General features: G+C 40.5%; 1 protein-coding gene across 2 annotated transcripts in view; it reads right to left on the minus strand.

Moving 5' to 3' along the window:
• The window catches only part of rad18 (RAD18 E3 ubiquitin protein ligase), a 271,630-nt gene that overhangs the window by 108,436 nt on the left and 149,967 nt on the right, over positions 1–13,227 (minus strand). The window contains exon 10 of one of the 2 annotated variants that reach the window (XM_078209405.1): positions 6,788–6,907. The exons of the other annotated variant lie outside the window; for it this stretch is intronic. Within the exon in view, the coding sequence (XP_078065531.1) occupies positions 6,788–6,907 (120 nt within the window). The remainder of the gene's footprint in view (positions 1–6,787; positions 6,908–13,227) is intronic. 2 annotated transcript variants of the gene reach the window in all.

Below are 13,227 nucleotides of genomic sequence, written 5' to 3' on the forward strand. Positions count from 1 at the left end.
TGGAATGAAAGTCTAATGATTGTCGATTGTTGTAAAAACCCATCTGGTTCACGAATATCCTTTAGGGAAGGAAATCTGCCAACTTTAACTGGTGTGGCCCACATGTGACTTCAGATCCGCAGCAATGTGGTTAACTTTTAAATGGCCTAGCAAGCCACTCTGTTCCATTAGGAATGGGTGCCAATATCCCATGAATGAATAAAAAAAATAATGGATTCTAGCATTTTCCCAATGAAAGATATTAGACGAGAGGTGTTAGAAAGGTGTTTTGTTGAACATCTGGGACCTTGCTAGAATCTAGGGAATTTTGGACCAGCTTTGCAGCTACTTTTAAGATCCTATGATGCAGGTCATCAGGTCCGAACACCTTCAAAGATCAATTCACATGAACTCCCAGGTCCTCCAGACCCTGAACTGTACCATTAAGCCCATATTGCCTCTCCCTATCCATTCTACTAAAATTAATTCCTCAAACTTCTCTGTATTGAATTCCATCTGACAATTGTCCGCACATTCCTATCTTAAGGCTTCTTACAGTTGATTAGTATCACACTGGCTGCCACATTTGGAATTATGGGAAAACTTTAAAATTTTACTTTGTATTCCAAGATCCAAAACATTTATATATGCCAAAAAAACAGTGGTCCTAGTACTGACCACTGGGGAGCACAACTGTCTACCATCCTCTAGACTGAAAAGTGACCATTTACCAAGACTCGCTGTTTTCTGTCCTTAAGCTAATATTCAAGCTGACACTGGCTCTCCTATTCCATGAGCCCAGTTTTGCTAACCAGTGTTTTATGAGGTATTTCGTTGAAGGTTTTCTTAAAATCCATATGGACAACATACATTGCATTGCCTTTTATTTGTTACTTCATCAAAAGATTCAATTAGATTAGTCAAGCACAATCTATCTTTTACAAATCCATGTTGGCTCACTGTAATTAACTTAAAACCTCTCCAAGTGCCTACTGACCTTTTCCCTAATTTTTGTTTCTAAAATGTATGTACTATTGATGTTACATTACCCAGCCCGTAGTTGTCAGAAATATCCTTACACCCTTTCTTAAATGAGGGTTTCAACATTTACTATCCTCCAATTTGTAACTGGAGAAGATTGGAACATTATGACAATTCCTTCCGTTATCTCCACTCCCACTTCTTTTGGGAGCCAGAAATGCGAGCCACCTCGACCAGGTGACTTATCAACTCTGAGCATAGCCAGCCTTTCAGTACATCTGCTCCAATTTTCACCCCAACGATCTCCTCTACCATAGCCATTTCTGCAGATATTTTGTCAGCTTTCTCTTCCTGAGTGAATGAAGTGCTTATTTAGTATTCTAGCCTTGTCCTGAGCCTCAAAGCAAATATCATTCTCTTTGTGTCTTTCCACCTCCTTACCATTTACAAGCTGCTAGGAGCTTTTGAGTTCCCTTTTATGTAACTGCCATTTTACTCTCTTTGCTGGAATTAATTACCTCTTCACTTTCCCTCTCAACTTATTGTGTTCGGCCTGTTTCGTCCTTGAAGAATTCTCTTGACATGCATCTTACACCCTTTTTTGCTCCATGGTTGTTTGTGCCAGTAGCAACTGTCAACACATCTGTGCCTTTGATGACCAAGGTAATTCACATGAAAGAACTACCCATGAATTGCAACTGTAAGTTCATCAACAATGATACGGCTGATTAAAATAATACAGGAGAAACGATATAGGAACGAAAGCCACACATCTTCAAAAGTTGAAGGGGATTTTCAAACTTCTCCAAAATAATTTATCACTGCCATTATAATCACTCATAGAGTCATAGAGGTTTACAGCATGGAAACAGGCCCTTCGGCCCAACTTGTCCATGCCGTCCTTATTTTTTTTGTAAAACCCCAAAGCTAATCCCAATTGCCCACATTTGGCCCATATCCCTCTATACCCATCGCACCCATGTAATTATCTAAATGCTTTTTAAAAGATAAAATTGTACCCGCCTCTACTACTACCTCTGGCAGCTTGTTCCAGACACTCACCACCCTGTGTGAAAAAATTGCCCCTCTGGACACTGTTGTATCTCTCCCCTCTCACCTTAAACCTATGCCCTCTAGTTTTAGACTCCCCTACCTTTGGGAAAAGATATTGACTATCTACCTTGTCCATGTCCCTCATTATTTTATAGATCTCTAGAAGGTCACCCCTCAGCCTCCTGCGCTCCAGAGAAAAAAATCCCAGTCTATTCAGTCTCTCCTTATAACTCAATCCAACAAGTCCCGGTAGCATCCTAGTAAATCTTTTCTGCACTCTTTCTAGTTTAATAATATCCTTTCTATAGTAGGATGACCAGAATTGCACACAGTATTCCAAGTGTGACCTGACCAATGTCTTGTACAACTTCAACAAGACGTCCCAACTTCTGTATTCAATGTTCTGACCGATGAAACCAAGCATGCCGAATGCCTTCTTCACCACTCTGTCCACCTGTGACTCCACTTTCAAGGACCTATGAACATGTACCCCTAGATCTCTTTGTTCTGTAACTCTCCCCAACGCCCTACCATTAATTGAGTAAGTCCTGCCCTGGTTCAATCTACCAAAATTCATTACCTTGCATTTGTCTAAATTAGAGAGACGGTTAAGAGGTGACTTAATAGAGACATACAAGATGATCAGAGGATTAGATAGGGTGGATAGTGAGAGCCTTTTTCCTCGGATGGTGATGGCTAGCACGAGGGGACATAGCTTTAAATTGAGGGGTGAGAGATATAGGACAGATGTTAGAGGTAGGTTCTTTACTCAGAGAGTAGTAAGGGCATGGAATGCCCTGCCTGCAGCAGTAGTGGACTCGTCAACATTAAGAGCATTCAAATGGTTATTGGATAAACATATGGATGATATTGGAATAGTGTCGGTTAGAGGGGCTTTAGATTGGTTCCACTGGTCGGCGCAACATCAAGGGCCGAAGGGCCTGTACTGCACTGTAATGTTCTATGTTCTAAACTCCATCTGCCATTCGTCAGCCCACTGGCCCAATTGATCAAGATCCCGCTGCAATTGGAGATAACCTTCCTCACTGTCCACCATGCCACCAATCTTGGTGTCATCTGCAAACTTACTAACCATGCCCCCTATATTCTCATCCAAATCATTAATATAAATGACAAATAACAGTGGGCCCAGCACTGATCCCTGAGGCACACCGCTGGTCACAGGCCTCCAGTTTGAAAAACAACTCTCTACAACCACCCTCTGGCTTCTGTTAAGAAGCCAATTTTTTCTCCATTTAGATACCTCACCCTGGATCCCGTGAGATTTAACTTTATGCAACAACCTACCATGCGGTACCTTATCAAAGGCCTTGCTAAAGTCTATGTAGACAACATCAACTGCACTGCCCTCATCTACCTTCTTGGTTACCCCTTCAAAAAACTCAATTAAATTTGTGAGACATGATTTTCCACTCACAAAGCCATGCTGACTGTCCCTAATCAGTCCTTGCATTTCTAAATGCCTGTAGATCCTGTCTCTCAAAATACCTTCCAACAATTTACCCACCACAGATGTGAGGCTAACTGGCCTGTAGTTCCCAGGCTTTTCCCTGCAGCCCTTTTTAAACAAAGGCACAACATTTGCCACTCTCCAATCTTCAGGCACCTCACCCGTGACTATCGATGATTCAAATATCTCGGCTAGGGGACCCGCAAACACTCACTCAGCATATCAAAATGAAATTCATTCACCCCCTCCACTCAGATACATTAAAGTATTGTTAGAAAAGTTATTTTTGAAACACTACACCCAGGAGACAGTCAGAGTGTTGCAAAGGCCTAATTGTCTGTCCACGGGAAGTGTCCTGCTGACAGACAATCATTTCTCTTAACACAGGAGAGCTTTCCCTTTTATTTGAATTGCCGGCGACCTTTCCAATCTTCGATAATGCAGGGGATAGAGTGACAGGCCTGACAATCATGTACAAGTGACTTACAGGAAATGGATTGAGTTTTTAAAATGTGACCAAATCAGTACGAGCGACTGTTTTACAAATGACACCTTTCCATTTTGCTATACATTTTTAAAAAACACTATTAATCACTTTCCAGTAGCTGAACAGTTGGGATGTGGTAGTGATCGACACTGGCGTCAGGACTGAGCTCAAAGTCTAGCGCTAGTCATTATAATACTACAAAGTCAATGGTGGCATAATATATATATCCCCTGCTGAGACAATTAAAGGGTAGGAATAGGTCACAGGAGCTCAGTTGGCTGTTACATTTGTGCATCCTGCTAACTCTGGTCTTGTGCAAACTTTTCTAATTCATCTCACACAGTCACTCTGTAGCTAGTCTGAGTGTATTTTTGGTAATGACTGTATCTGTTCTAAACCAAGAAATCACCCATAATCTAGGTCCTCAAAAGGAGTGGCACCCAGTGCAGTGTAGGAGAGAAGGAAGAGAGGGGATTGAATTCTAACTCATGTTTCTCTGTAGGTGAAACTACTGCACCCAGACTTTGGATGTGCAAAGAGACTGCAACCTACCATTCAATGGTTCTATTAGGCTAAGGAGTTTATATAATGGGTTTTATCAAGCTACCATACTCTTGTGGTTCTATTGCATAGCACTCATCATGGTAGATTACTCGTTGTTTGAGTACGTTCACATTATAATGATTTCATTATCTTCTGTGAGATTTCTCCTGAGTGAATAGTCTGATATGAAATTGGCATGGGTATCCACAGAACTGACAATTCACATAGTCAATTTAGGGGCAACTTGTGCAGCTGTGGCATCTCTGACCTTCCTCTGGGCATATTGGATATGGTGACCACCTTGATGGTTTTTGACAGGTCCCAAAGAGCTGCTTAGGGTGGCATGGTTGCCCTCCTAGTTTAATTTCCTGGAGGCTGGTCTCCATGCTGTTGAGCCCATCAAGATGGATGACCTCAGCGTTTGTGAATTTTTTTCCTGCCATTGAATGCTTATGATGGGCCTCGGGCATCTTTAGTGGGTGTGTCCCAGAAATTTGATGTGGCACCTATGGTAGCCCCAGATTCTGCGCCATACAGCAGGGTGGTAAAGACAATGGCAAGGTGAAGTTTGATTTTAGTCTTCAACTTAATGTCATGCTGCTTCCAGACATAATCATCGAGTCAGCCATAGGCAGAACATGTTTTCTGGATGCGTACATGAATATCTTCATCAGTAGTGACACCCCCTAGGGAGAACAGCACCAAGGCATGAGAATTTTCCACAACCTTGAAACTGATGCCATGAATGGTTATGCCCGTTGCTAGCTGAAACATAACCAATAACTACAGATATGACTATGGCGGCTTCCTTAACACTGGAGCAAAGAAGAGATTGAAGAGTTGGGGAGTCACAACGCATCCTTGCTTTATGATGCTGGTTACCAGAAAGGCATTGGACATTTCATCTTATACTCAAATGCATCCAACCATGCCATTAAGCAGTAGGCGCAGCATTTTGATAAACTTGTTCATCCATCCTAGCTTGGGAATAAAGTTTCATAAAGTCTATGAACAGTATATATAGATCACGATGTTACTCTCTGCACTTTTTTGAAGCTATCTTACTATAAACACACAAATATACATCAGTAAGAATTTCTATCTTGCCAATGAATGTTTGTGCTAATATGTTAATAATGACAGCCTAGATTGGATTTAAAATTGTCTGCACAATCCATCTTCTTTCCCCATTATATAACTCAGGGTACCTTATCCAGACACAACACAAATTTGGAAAGAAACAATCTCCATATTTGTGCAGCCTGGTGTTTTCCATGGCTTACTTGGATATTCTCTTTCTGCAAAAATTCCACACATCCATCATTACACCTTATCAAAATGTTAGTACCAACAATGATTCATGGAATGGGAAACATTATTTGTAACCCACTCAGTTCATTCTCACATTAAACAGGCATCAAATTCACCCTAAATTCAGTCTTCTAGGGTTGTATTTTGATACTACATTCCTGAATTAGATGTAGTCAACACTTACCACTGTATAGAGTCTGGATCAGCACAAGACTCCCAAACAGAATATCAGCGTGGTGTTTGCTTGTGTAAGGCAATCGTTATTAAAAAAATGCTTGTTGCATGTTCTTCCAAGGACTTTAGGTGAAATTAATTGAATTCTGACCACAATGTGCTCCTTTAATGAGAAAGGCTATGAAAAGCATTTACATCCAGAAAATCTGGAGGACAAAGTAGAATGAAACAGCCAATGCTGTCAAATATCTTGGCTCTTGAACACCCCCTTTCCTTATTTCAGAAGCCCTAATCTCCTTAGGTATGACAAACTCCTGCTTGGAAGGGGAGAGCAGTGCTATTGGGAGTACAGTCTGCTTTGCAGTTGCACTCGTCAATGGATTCTTCTGAGCTGACTTTTTCCTTTCCCTCTTTAGGAGCTGCTTTTCATTTGGATAGCTTGCTTATGCTTTGGAAAGACCCCACTATATTGTTTTCACGGATATACAGATTTACATGTGAATTAAGTTCAACATTATTATGTCAATGACAAACTGCTTTGAATTTGATTATACTGATTCTGACAAAAATTAAAGCTTCAATAACTATCTGGTGCAAACAAAGAAGACCAAAACTTAAAGACAACAAAACCTACTATACTGTCACTATACTGCGAACTAGAGAGTATTTGTGTCTGGAATTGTGCTGATTAGATTTGTTTTGCGAAAGACCAACTAACATTGGACTCAGGTTTGAAAGACTAGACTCTGCTAAGCAAGGTTGAAAATCATTATCCCAGTTCCTTTCACCTGTGATGGTTAGACATTGTTCTTCAGCATCTTTGTCACTCTTCATGTTCTTTCCCTTTTTTTTCCATCTGTTTTTCACCTCAGCCACCAGCTGTTGAAACTCCTTTTGATGTTTTACACCTGCAATGTAACATGTTAGAAGATTTTTATTGAATATTTTCACTGTAATTATGGGAATAATCCCATTTTGGGAATGTTGCAATGAGTCTGTGGAAGGAGGCAATGAATGGCAGGAGCTCTCCACACAATTAGGGCGGCACGGTGGTACAATGGTTAGCATTGCTGCCACCAGCACCAGGGTTCGATTCCCAACTTGGGTCACTGTCTGTACCGAGTCTGTATGTTCTGTGTGGGTTTTCTCCAAGTGCTCTGGTTTCCTCCCACAGTCTGAAAGACGTGCTGGTTAGGTGCACTGGCCATGCTAAATTCTTCCTCAGTGTATGGCGACTAGGGAATTTTCACAGTAACTTCATTGCAGTGTTAATGTAAGCCTACTTGTGACACTAATAAATAAACTTAAAAACGTTTAAATTAATTCCAGAAAACAATGCTTTACAACCACAATCCACCCTCCCAAAGAAATGTATCATCCTCACAAGTCCAAATCTACCCATGCAAGGACACAGGAAGTGAAGAGTGAGAACATTAAAGGGGAAATTCTGACTTGCCCAACACATAAGAAGAGGGTACACAGGATACTTATTTTAAATACATCAGATCTGCCGCACCAATTATCCCACCATCTTTTCCTTAAAAATACTTACATTTGTGCACCAGTCTTACAACCTATTCATTCCACCCCATTTCTTCGCCCTACTCCAACTTTGACCCTGCTTATTGTCACGGTACTGGTATCAGGAGCATTCACTAACATTTACTAGCTCTCCACCCCAGTAAGAAAAAGCCCTTTGAAGGTGGGCAAATCACAACCTCCAAAATATGACGGAAAGGGATTTGTTACTAGAAATTGATAAAGATATAAGAATGACAAGATACTTTCTACTTTTACTATGAAGTTAAATTCAATAACATTCACTTAATTTCTCTTTCTTCAGATTGAGAGATAATGGCATTGAACCCTCCAAGAGCAGTAACAGATGACTGGGGCAGAGTACCATAATGCAAGAATCCCACACAATAGAGCTGGGTGCTGTGTGCAATTGTCTCATGCACCATAAGGAGAATTCAAGCTTCTCCCTCCAACACCCACTCCATTCAGACACTAAGAATTAGGTACAGCATAATGAGCACATGGCTAAGCCTCCTTCAACATTACCCTAACCTCAGAACAGTAACGTCGACTGATGCCCTCGAAGTGAAGGTACATTGTTCGCAGCAACCTCAGCGCCCAAGTCAAAGAAAAAAAATTACAGTTTTTGCAGCTACTCGGGATCCTAAGTGCCCTATATCTTCAGAGAAAGATTTTTCACTGGTGGAAATGTCAGTAACCACAGAACACAGATTTATGATACTTGATAAAAGTCCTGGGGGGAAAGGCAGAGAATTGGTTTTGTGCAACAACTAACGGGAAAAGGAAGTGCCATAAACATCCCCATTCTCAATTATTGCATAGCCCAGCATGTGAATGCAAAAGACAAGGCTGAAGCATTTACAACAATCTTCAACCAGAAGCACCAAGTGGATTATCCATCTCAGCCTTCTGCTATTCAACCAGAAGCGTCAAGTGGATTATTCATCTCAGCCTTCTGCTAAGGTCCCAGCCATCACAGAAGACAGCCTTCAGCCAATTTCATTCATTCTACATGATGTCTAAAAGTGGCTCTTCACACTTGATACAGCAAAGACTTTGGACCCTGCATCCTGGCTGTAGTGTGGAAGACTCATGCTCCAGAACTGACCAAACCTTTAGCAATTTAATTCCAGTGCATTTACAACACTGGGCTCTACTCAACAATGTGGAAAGTTAAGATAATTGCACTGACGAAAGGTCACCCAGTCTCGAAACATTAGTTCTATTCTCTTTCCACAGTTGCTGTCAGACCTGCTGAGTTCCTACATCATTTTCTGTTTTTAAATGTGGAAAATTGGTATGTCTTATGTGTTAAAAACAGAACAATTCCAATCCAGCCAATTACTGTTCAATCAGCCTACGCTCAATGATCAACCGGTTTGGGGGTTGGGACTCACATGTAAGGAATAGTAAGGCCAAAATAATGTAGGTTCAGATTTTTAACAAGATCCAAAAATTTAAATCAGCCCCACATCTCAATTCTAACTATCTATTCTGGTCAATCAAATTAAGTTGTTTTGAATTCACAGAAGTAGGTTGTATATTGCAATGTTTCAAAGTAATTCAGCTACTATGTAGAAGAATGTTAAGCATCAGATTCTTAGGTATTCTGGCATAAGTATGGTTTAGGAATCAATCTTTTGTGGTGGAACAGGTAGGCTTGTTCACTGTTTTTTTACAAATTGGTTGGCTTTATATCTTTCATTTCAACATAGGTATGTTGTTACACTTTATCTGCTTTCAAAGCCTGAAAGTCAATCTCAAGGCAGTACAGTTGTTCTTCCTTTTATGAAGACTAATTCACAATACAAGACTATTACATTAGAGTCAACTGCCACAAGCCAAAAGCTATTTTATATTTTGCAAGAACAGATTTTGCAAGAACTTTGTGCTCTTACATTGAAGTAGTATTATTTAAAGTGGAGTGTGTAGGTGACTCAATCTGCCATCACAGGGCTGATGCAGAATACTATGTACAGGATTTACAGCTGCAGAGAATTTGGGTTGATGATCACTTATCCCCACTGCGGTGTTTTAAAAGAATACTGTGCCGCAGCAGGACGTCCATGTCAGACTGCAACTGCTCATCACTCATTGAGGTTATTCAAGATTCCTCCCCCAATCCCTACAGTGGAGAAGTTTTCACTCAGAGAATGATGTTGCCTGCACTGGCGATGAGAAGATTATCAATGATATCCGCATGCCTTATTTGGAAACAGGAACAAAGTTTTACACACAGGTGAAAAAGATGATCAGTCTAAAGTTGCATTTTTTTTTCCAAAAGTGGACAGGCACTGGTTGGAAAATGTCGTCCAGATATTGATGTCCCACCGACTCCTTCAAAAATATCCATTATTTTCCCCCAAAAAGTCACCAGCTTTAAAAAAAAAGGTAATGTTCAAACCAAATCCCTGGAAGTCTTTTACTTAGATTTTCAGATTGTAGCTGTCTCCTTTCCACGCTTCAAAAAACATTAAAATTACTCTTTCTATAATGCTGTAATTTTCCCGGTCGATCTTTATTGTGCCAATCAATAGGCTGATCTACTTTGTACTTTTTATTTCGAACAGAAGAATCAAGGCTCAAAAGCTCAGTTTAATTATCCATTTTTATAACATAAAAAAGTTCTTTACATCAACATGCAGGAGAAAACCAGATTTTTCTGGAACAGAGCATTTAGTGGCATCTCTCATTGGTTTTTTTTTTCTCCTCACCATTCAACTCAAAGAGTTTTTCTCTGCAGGTTGCAGGAAGCTCAAGGCTAATGTGCATCTAGCAGCTTGATAAGTGTGGCACCAATAGTCTACAACATTAATCAATTTTAAGGATTGAAAAAGATGCAAAGGAATGACAGAGAGTGAAGTAGGAGTAACTCAGATTCAAAGCAAACCCAGGAAGAGAAATGATGATTGGCTTGAGAGAAAAAAATAGGCAGAGCAATAAAATAACTCTCAAAGAAATTGAAAATCTCCAACAATTTACTACCTGCAAGAATGAGATTCCAGTTTCTATTGTTCCCTTTCTCAGCCAATGCTAAGAACATAAATCATGTCATTAATGGGGAATTTACACTGTTAATTACTAGCCCTAACTTTCTCTGGTGAGTTCAATTGGTAATTAACCCACAAGGGTGGCAATTTCTTGAAACTCAAAGGGAGACTGAGAGGGAGCTGCCAATGGTGGAGTGAAATAAATTGTCTAGCAAATGTAGCAATTTGCAATTCATGGACTATCACTTTCTCATATAAGTTGGTGGACCATTTTCAGAGCAATACCAGCATGCATATAAAATTTGTTTCTATTTTGGCTGCTCCATCCTGGTGTACCGAGAGGGCAAACTCTTAATTCATTTCTGTCAACTGCATCCATCTTTCATAACAAAATCGAATTTGCAAAGAATCGATAATTGTTCCTCACAATTTAAGTGGATGCATAATGCAAATTTTGCACACCAATTATACTTCACTGAAATCCGAGTAACAAAACTGCACATTCAGGATTCAAGTTCTGATGCTGCGCTGTAATGAGTATAAAGAAGTTGCTGTGTTTGACCATTAATTACTAAATAAACTCTCACTGTAGAAAGAAAGGACTAGTACTTAACCCCGTAAGTAACTTTTAATGATAACAACTGAATTGTGCATTCAATTGGATGAAGACTGGCATCTGTGATGCTGGTGACTTCAGGAGGAGACCAAGATGGATCATCTACTCAGCACTTCTGGTTGAAAATGGCTACAAATACTTAAGCCTTGCCAAAGACATGTCTGCTAATCCTTGGGAAAGGGTTGCATGCAACCTCTGCCAGTATAAAGATGAGTTAAGAAAATGAAGAAAATCTTTGTTTACAAAACCTGAAGCTCTTCATAACCAATGAAAGTACTCTAGAAGTGTAGTTGTCGGTTTGCAGGATAAATGTTGGCCAGGTTCATGGGACCTCCACCTGCTCTTAGTTCATACGTATGTCTATCTCCTGTTCTTCATATAGTATAATGGGATCTGTTATTTCCAGCTGACAGGGCAGATAGAAATTTGGTTTAGCATATCATCTGAAAGATGGCATCACTTACAGTGTAGCACCACCACCAGTGTGCTGGACTGAAGTATTAGCCTAAATGCATTCCTGGGATTGGATCTGACTTTCTGACCCAGAGGCAAGAGCTGATCAAAGAATTGACTAAAGTTGATGGGATCAAACTTTTTTCTCCTGAATAGTTTGAGGGTTTTTTGGAAACTAGTATGTTTGCTCTTATACTTTGACATCAACTAACTGCAGCTTTGCTTCCTTCTTCAGCATTCACAACACTTCGTGTTTCTGAAAGGTTTCACAAAGTATGCATGCTTCAATCAGAACCTTTATTCAGAAGCAAACCCAAAGAATGACAAGTTCCAGATTTTCCTAGGGAATTGCATCACTGCATTTATATCACAGAGACTGAACAAAGGTGTCCGCAAAGTGATCATCCAATCTGCGCTTGATCTCCCCAATTTAATGTCTTCACACAGAAGATGTCATTAGGTCATAATCCTGGAAATTCCTACTTTGCAGCACTGCAGCTGCAGAAATAACTACTTTTTATTCTTTCATCGCAGGTGAGGTACACTGGCTAGGCCAGCATTTGTTATCCATTCCTAACTGCCCTTCAGAAGGTGGTGATGAACCAGATTCTTCATCCACTGCAGTACGTTTAATTCAGGTATACCCACAATGCTGTTAGGAAGGAAGTTCCAGGATTCTAACCCTGCAACAGTGAAGGAATGGCAATATAGTTCCAAGTCAAGAAGGTGTGTGGCTTGTAAGGGAACTTGCAGGTGGTGATGCTCCCATGTGTCTGCTGCTTTGATCCTTCTGGTTGAGGGTATGGAAGATGCTGTCAAAGGAGCCTAAGTGAGTTGCTGCACTGGATCTCGTTTACAAAATACACTACTGCCACTGTGCATTGATGGTGAAGGGAGTGAATGTTTAAGATAGTGAATGTTTAAGATAGTGGACAGAGTACCAATCAAGCAGGCTATTTTGTCCTGATATTATCATTCTTCTTCACTAATTGGAGCTATACTCATCCAGGCAAGTGGGCTGAATTCCTTCACACTCCTGACTTGTGTTTTAAAGACCATGGACAGACTTTGCAGGTGAGTTGACAATTCCCAGCTTCTGACTTGCTCTTGTAACTACAATATTTATATGGGTGGTCCAGTGCAGGGTCTGGTCAATGGTAATCCCCAGGATGTTCATTGTGGGGATTCGGCAATTCTAATACCATTGAATGTTAAGAGGAGATGGTTAGATTCCCTCTTGTTGGAGATGGGCATTATCTGGCACTTGTGTGGCGCAAATGTTACTTGTCATTTACCAGCACAAGTTTGGATATGGTCTGTTACACATTGGCACAGGCTGCATCAGTCCCTGAGGAGTTGCAAATGGTGCTGAACATTATGCAATCATCAAAAAGAATTCCCATTACTGAATTTATGATGGAGGGAATGTCACTGATGAAGCAGCTGAAATAGTGCAGCCTAGGACACTGCTCTGAGGAACTCCTATGACAATGACCTGTGACTGAAATGATTGGCCTCCTACAACTAACTACACTACATGGACTACAGTGGCTTAGAAAATATCTCACCACCACCTTCTCAAGGGCAAATATGGATGGACAGTAATGCCAGCCTTGCCGGTGATGCCCAT

The sequence above is a fragment of the Mustelus asterias genome, chromosome 3 (assembly GCF_964213995.1).
Source record: "Mustelus asterias chromosome 3, sMusAst1.hap1.1, whole genome shotgun sequence".
NCBI classification, from domain to species: domain Eukaryota; kingdom Metazoa; phylum Chordata; class Chondrichthyes; order Carcharhiniformes; family Triakidae; genus Mustelus; species Mustelus asterias.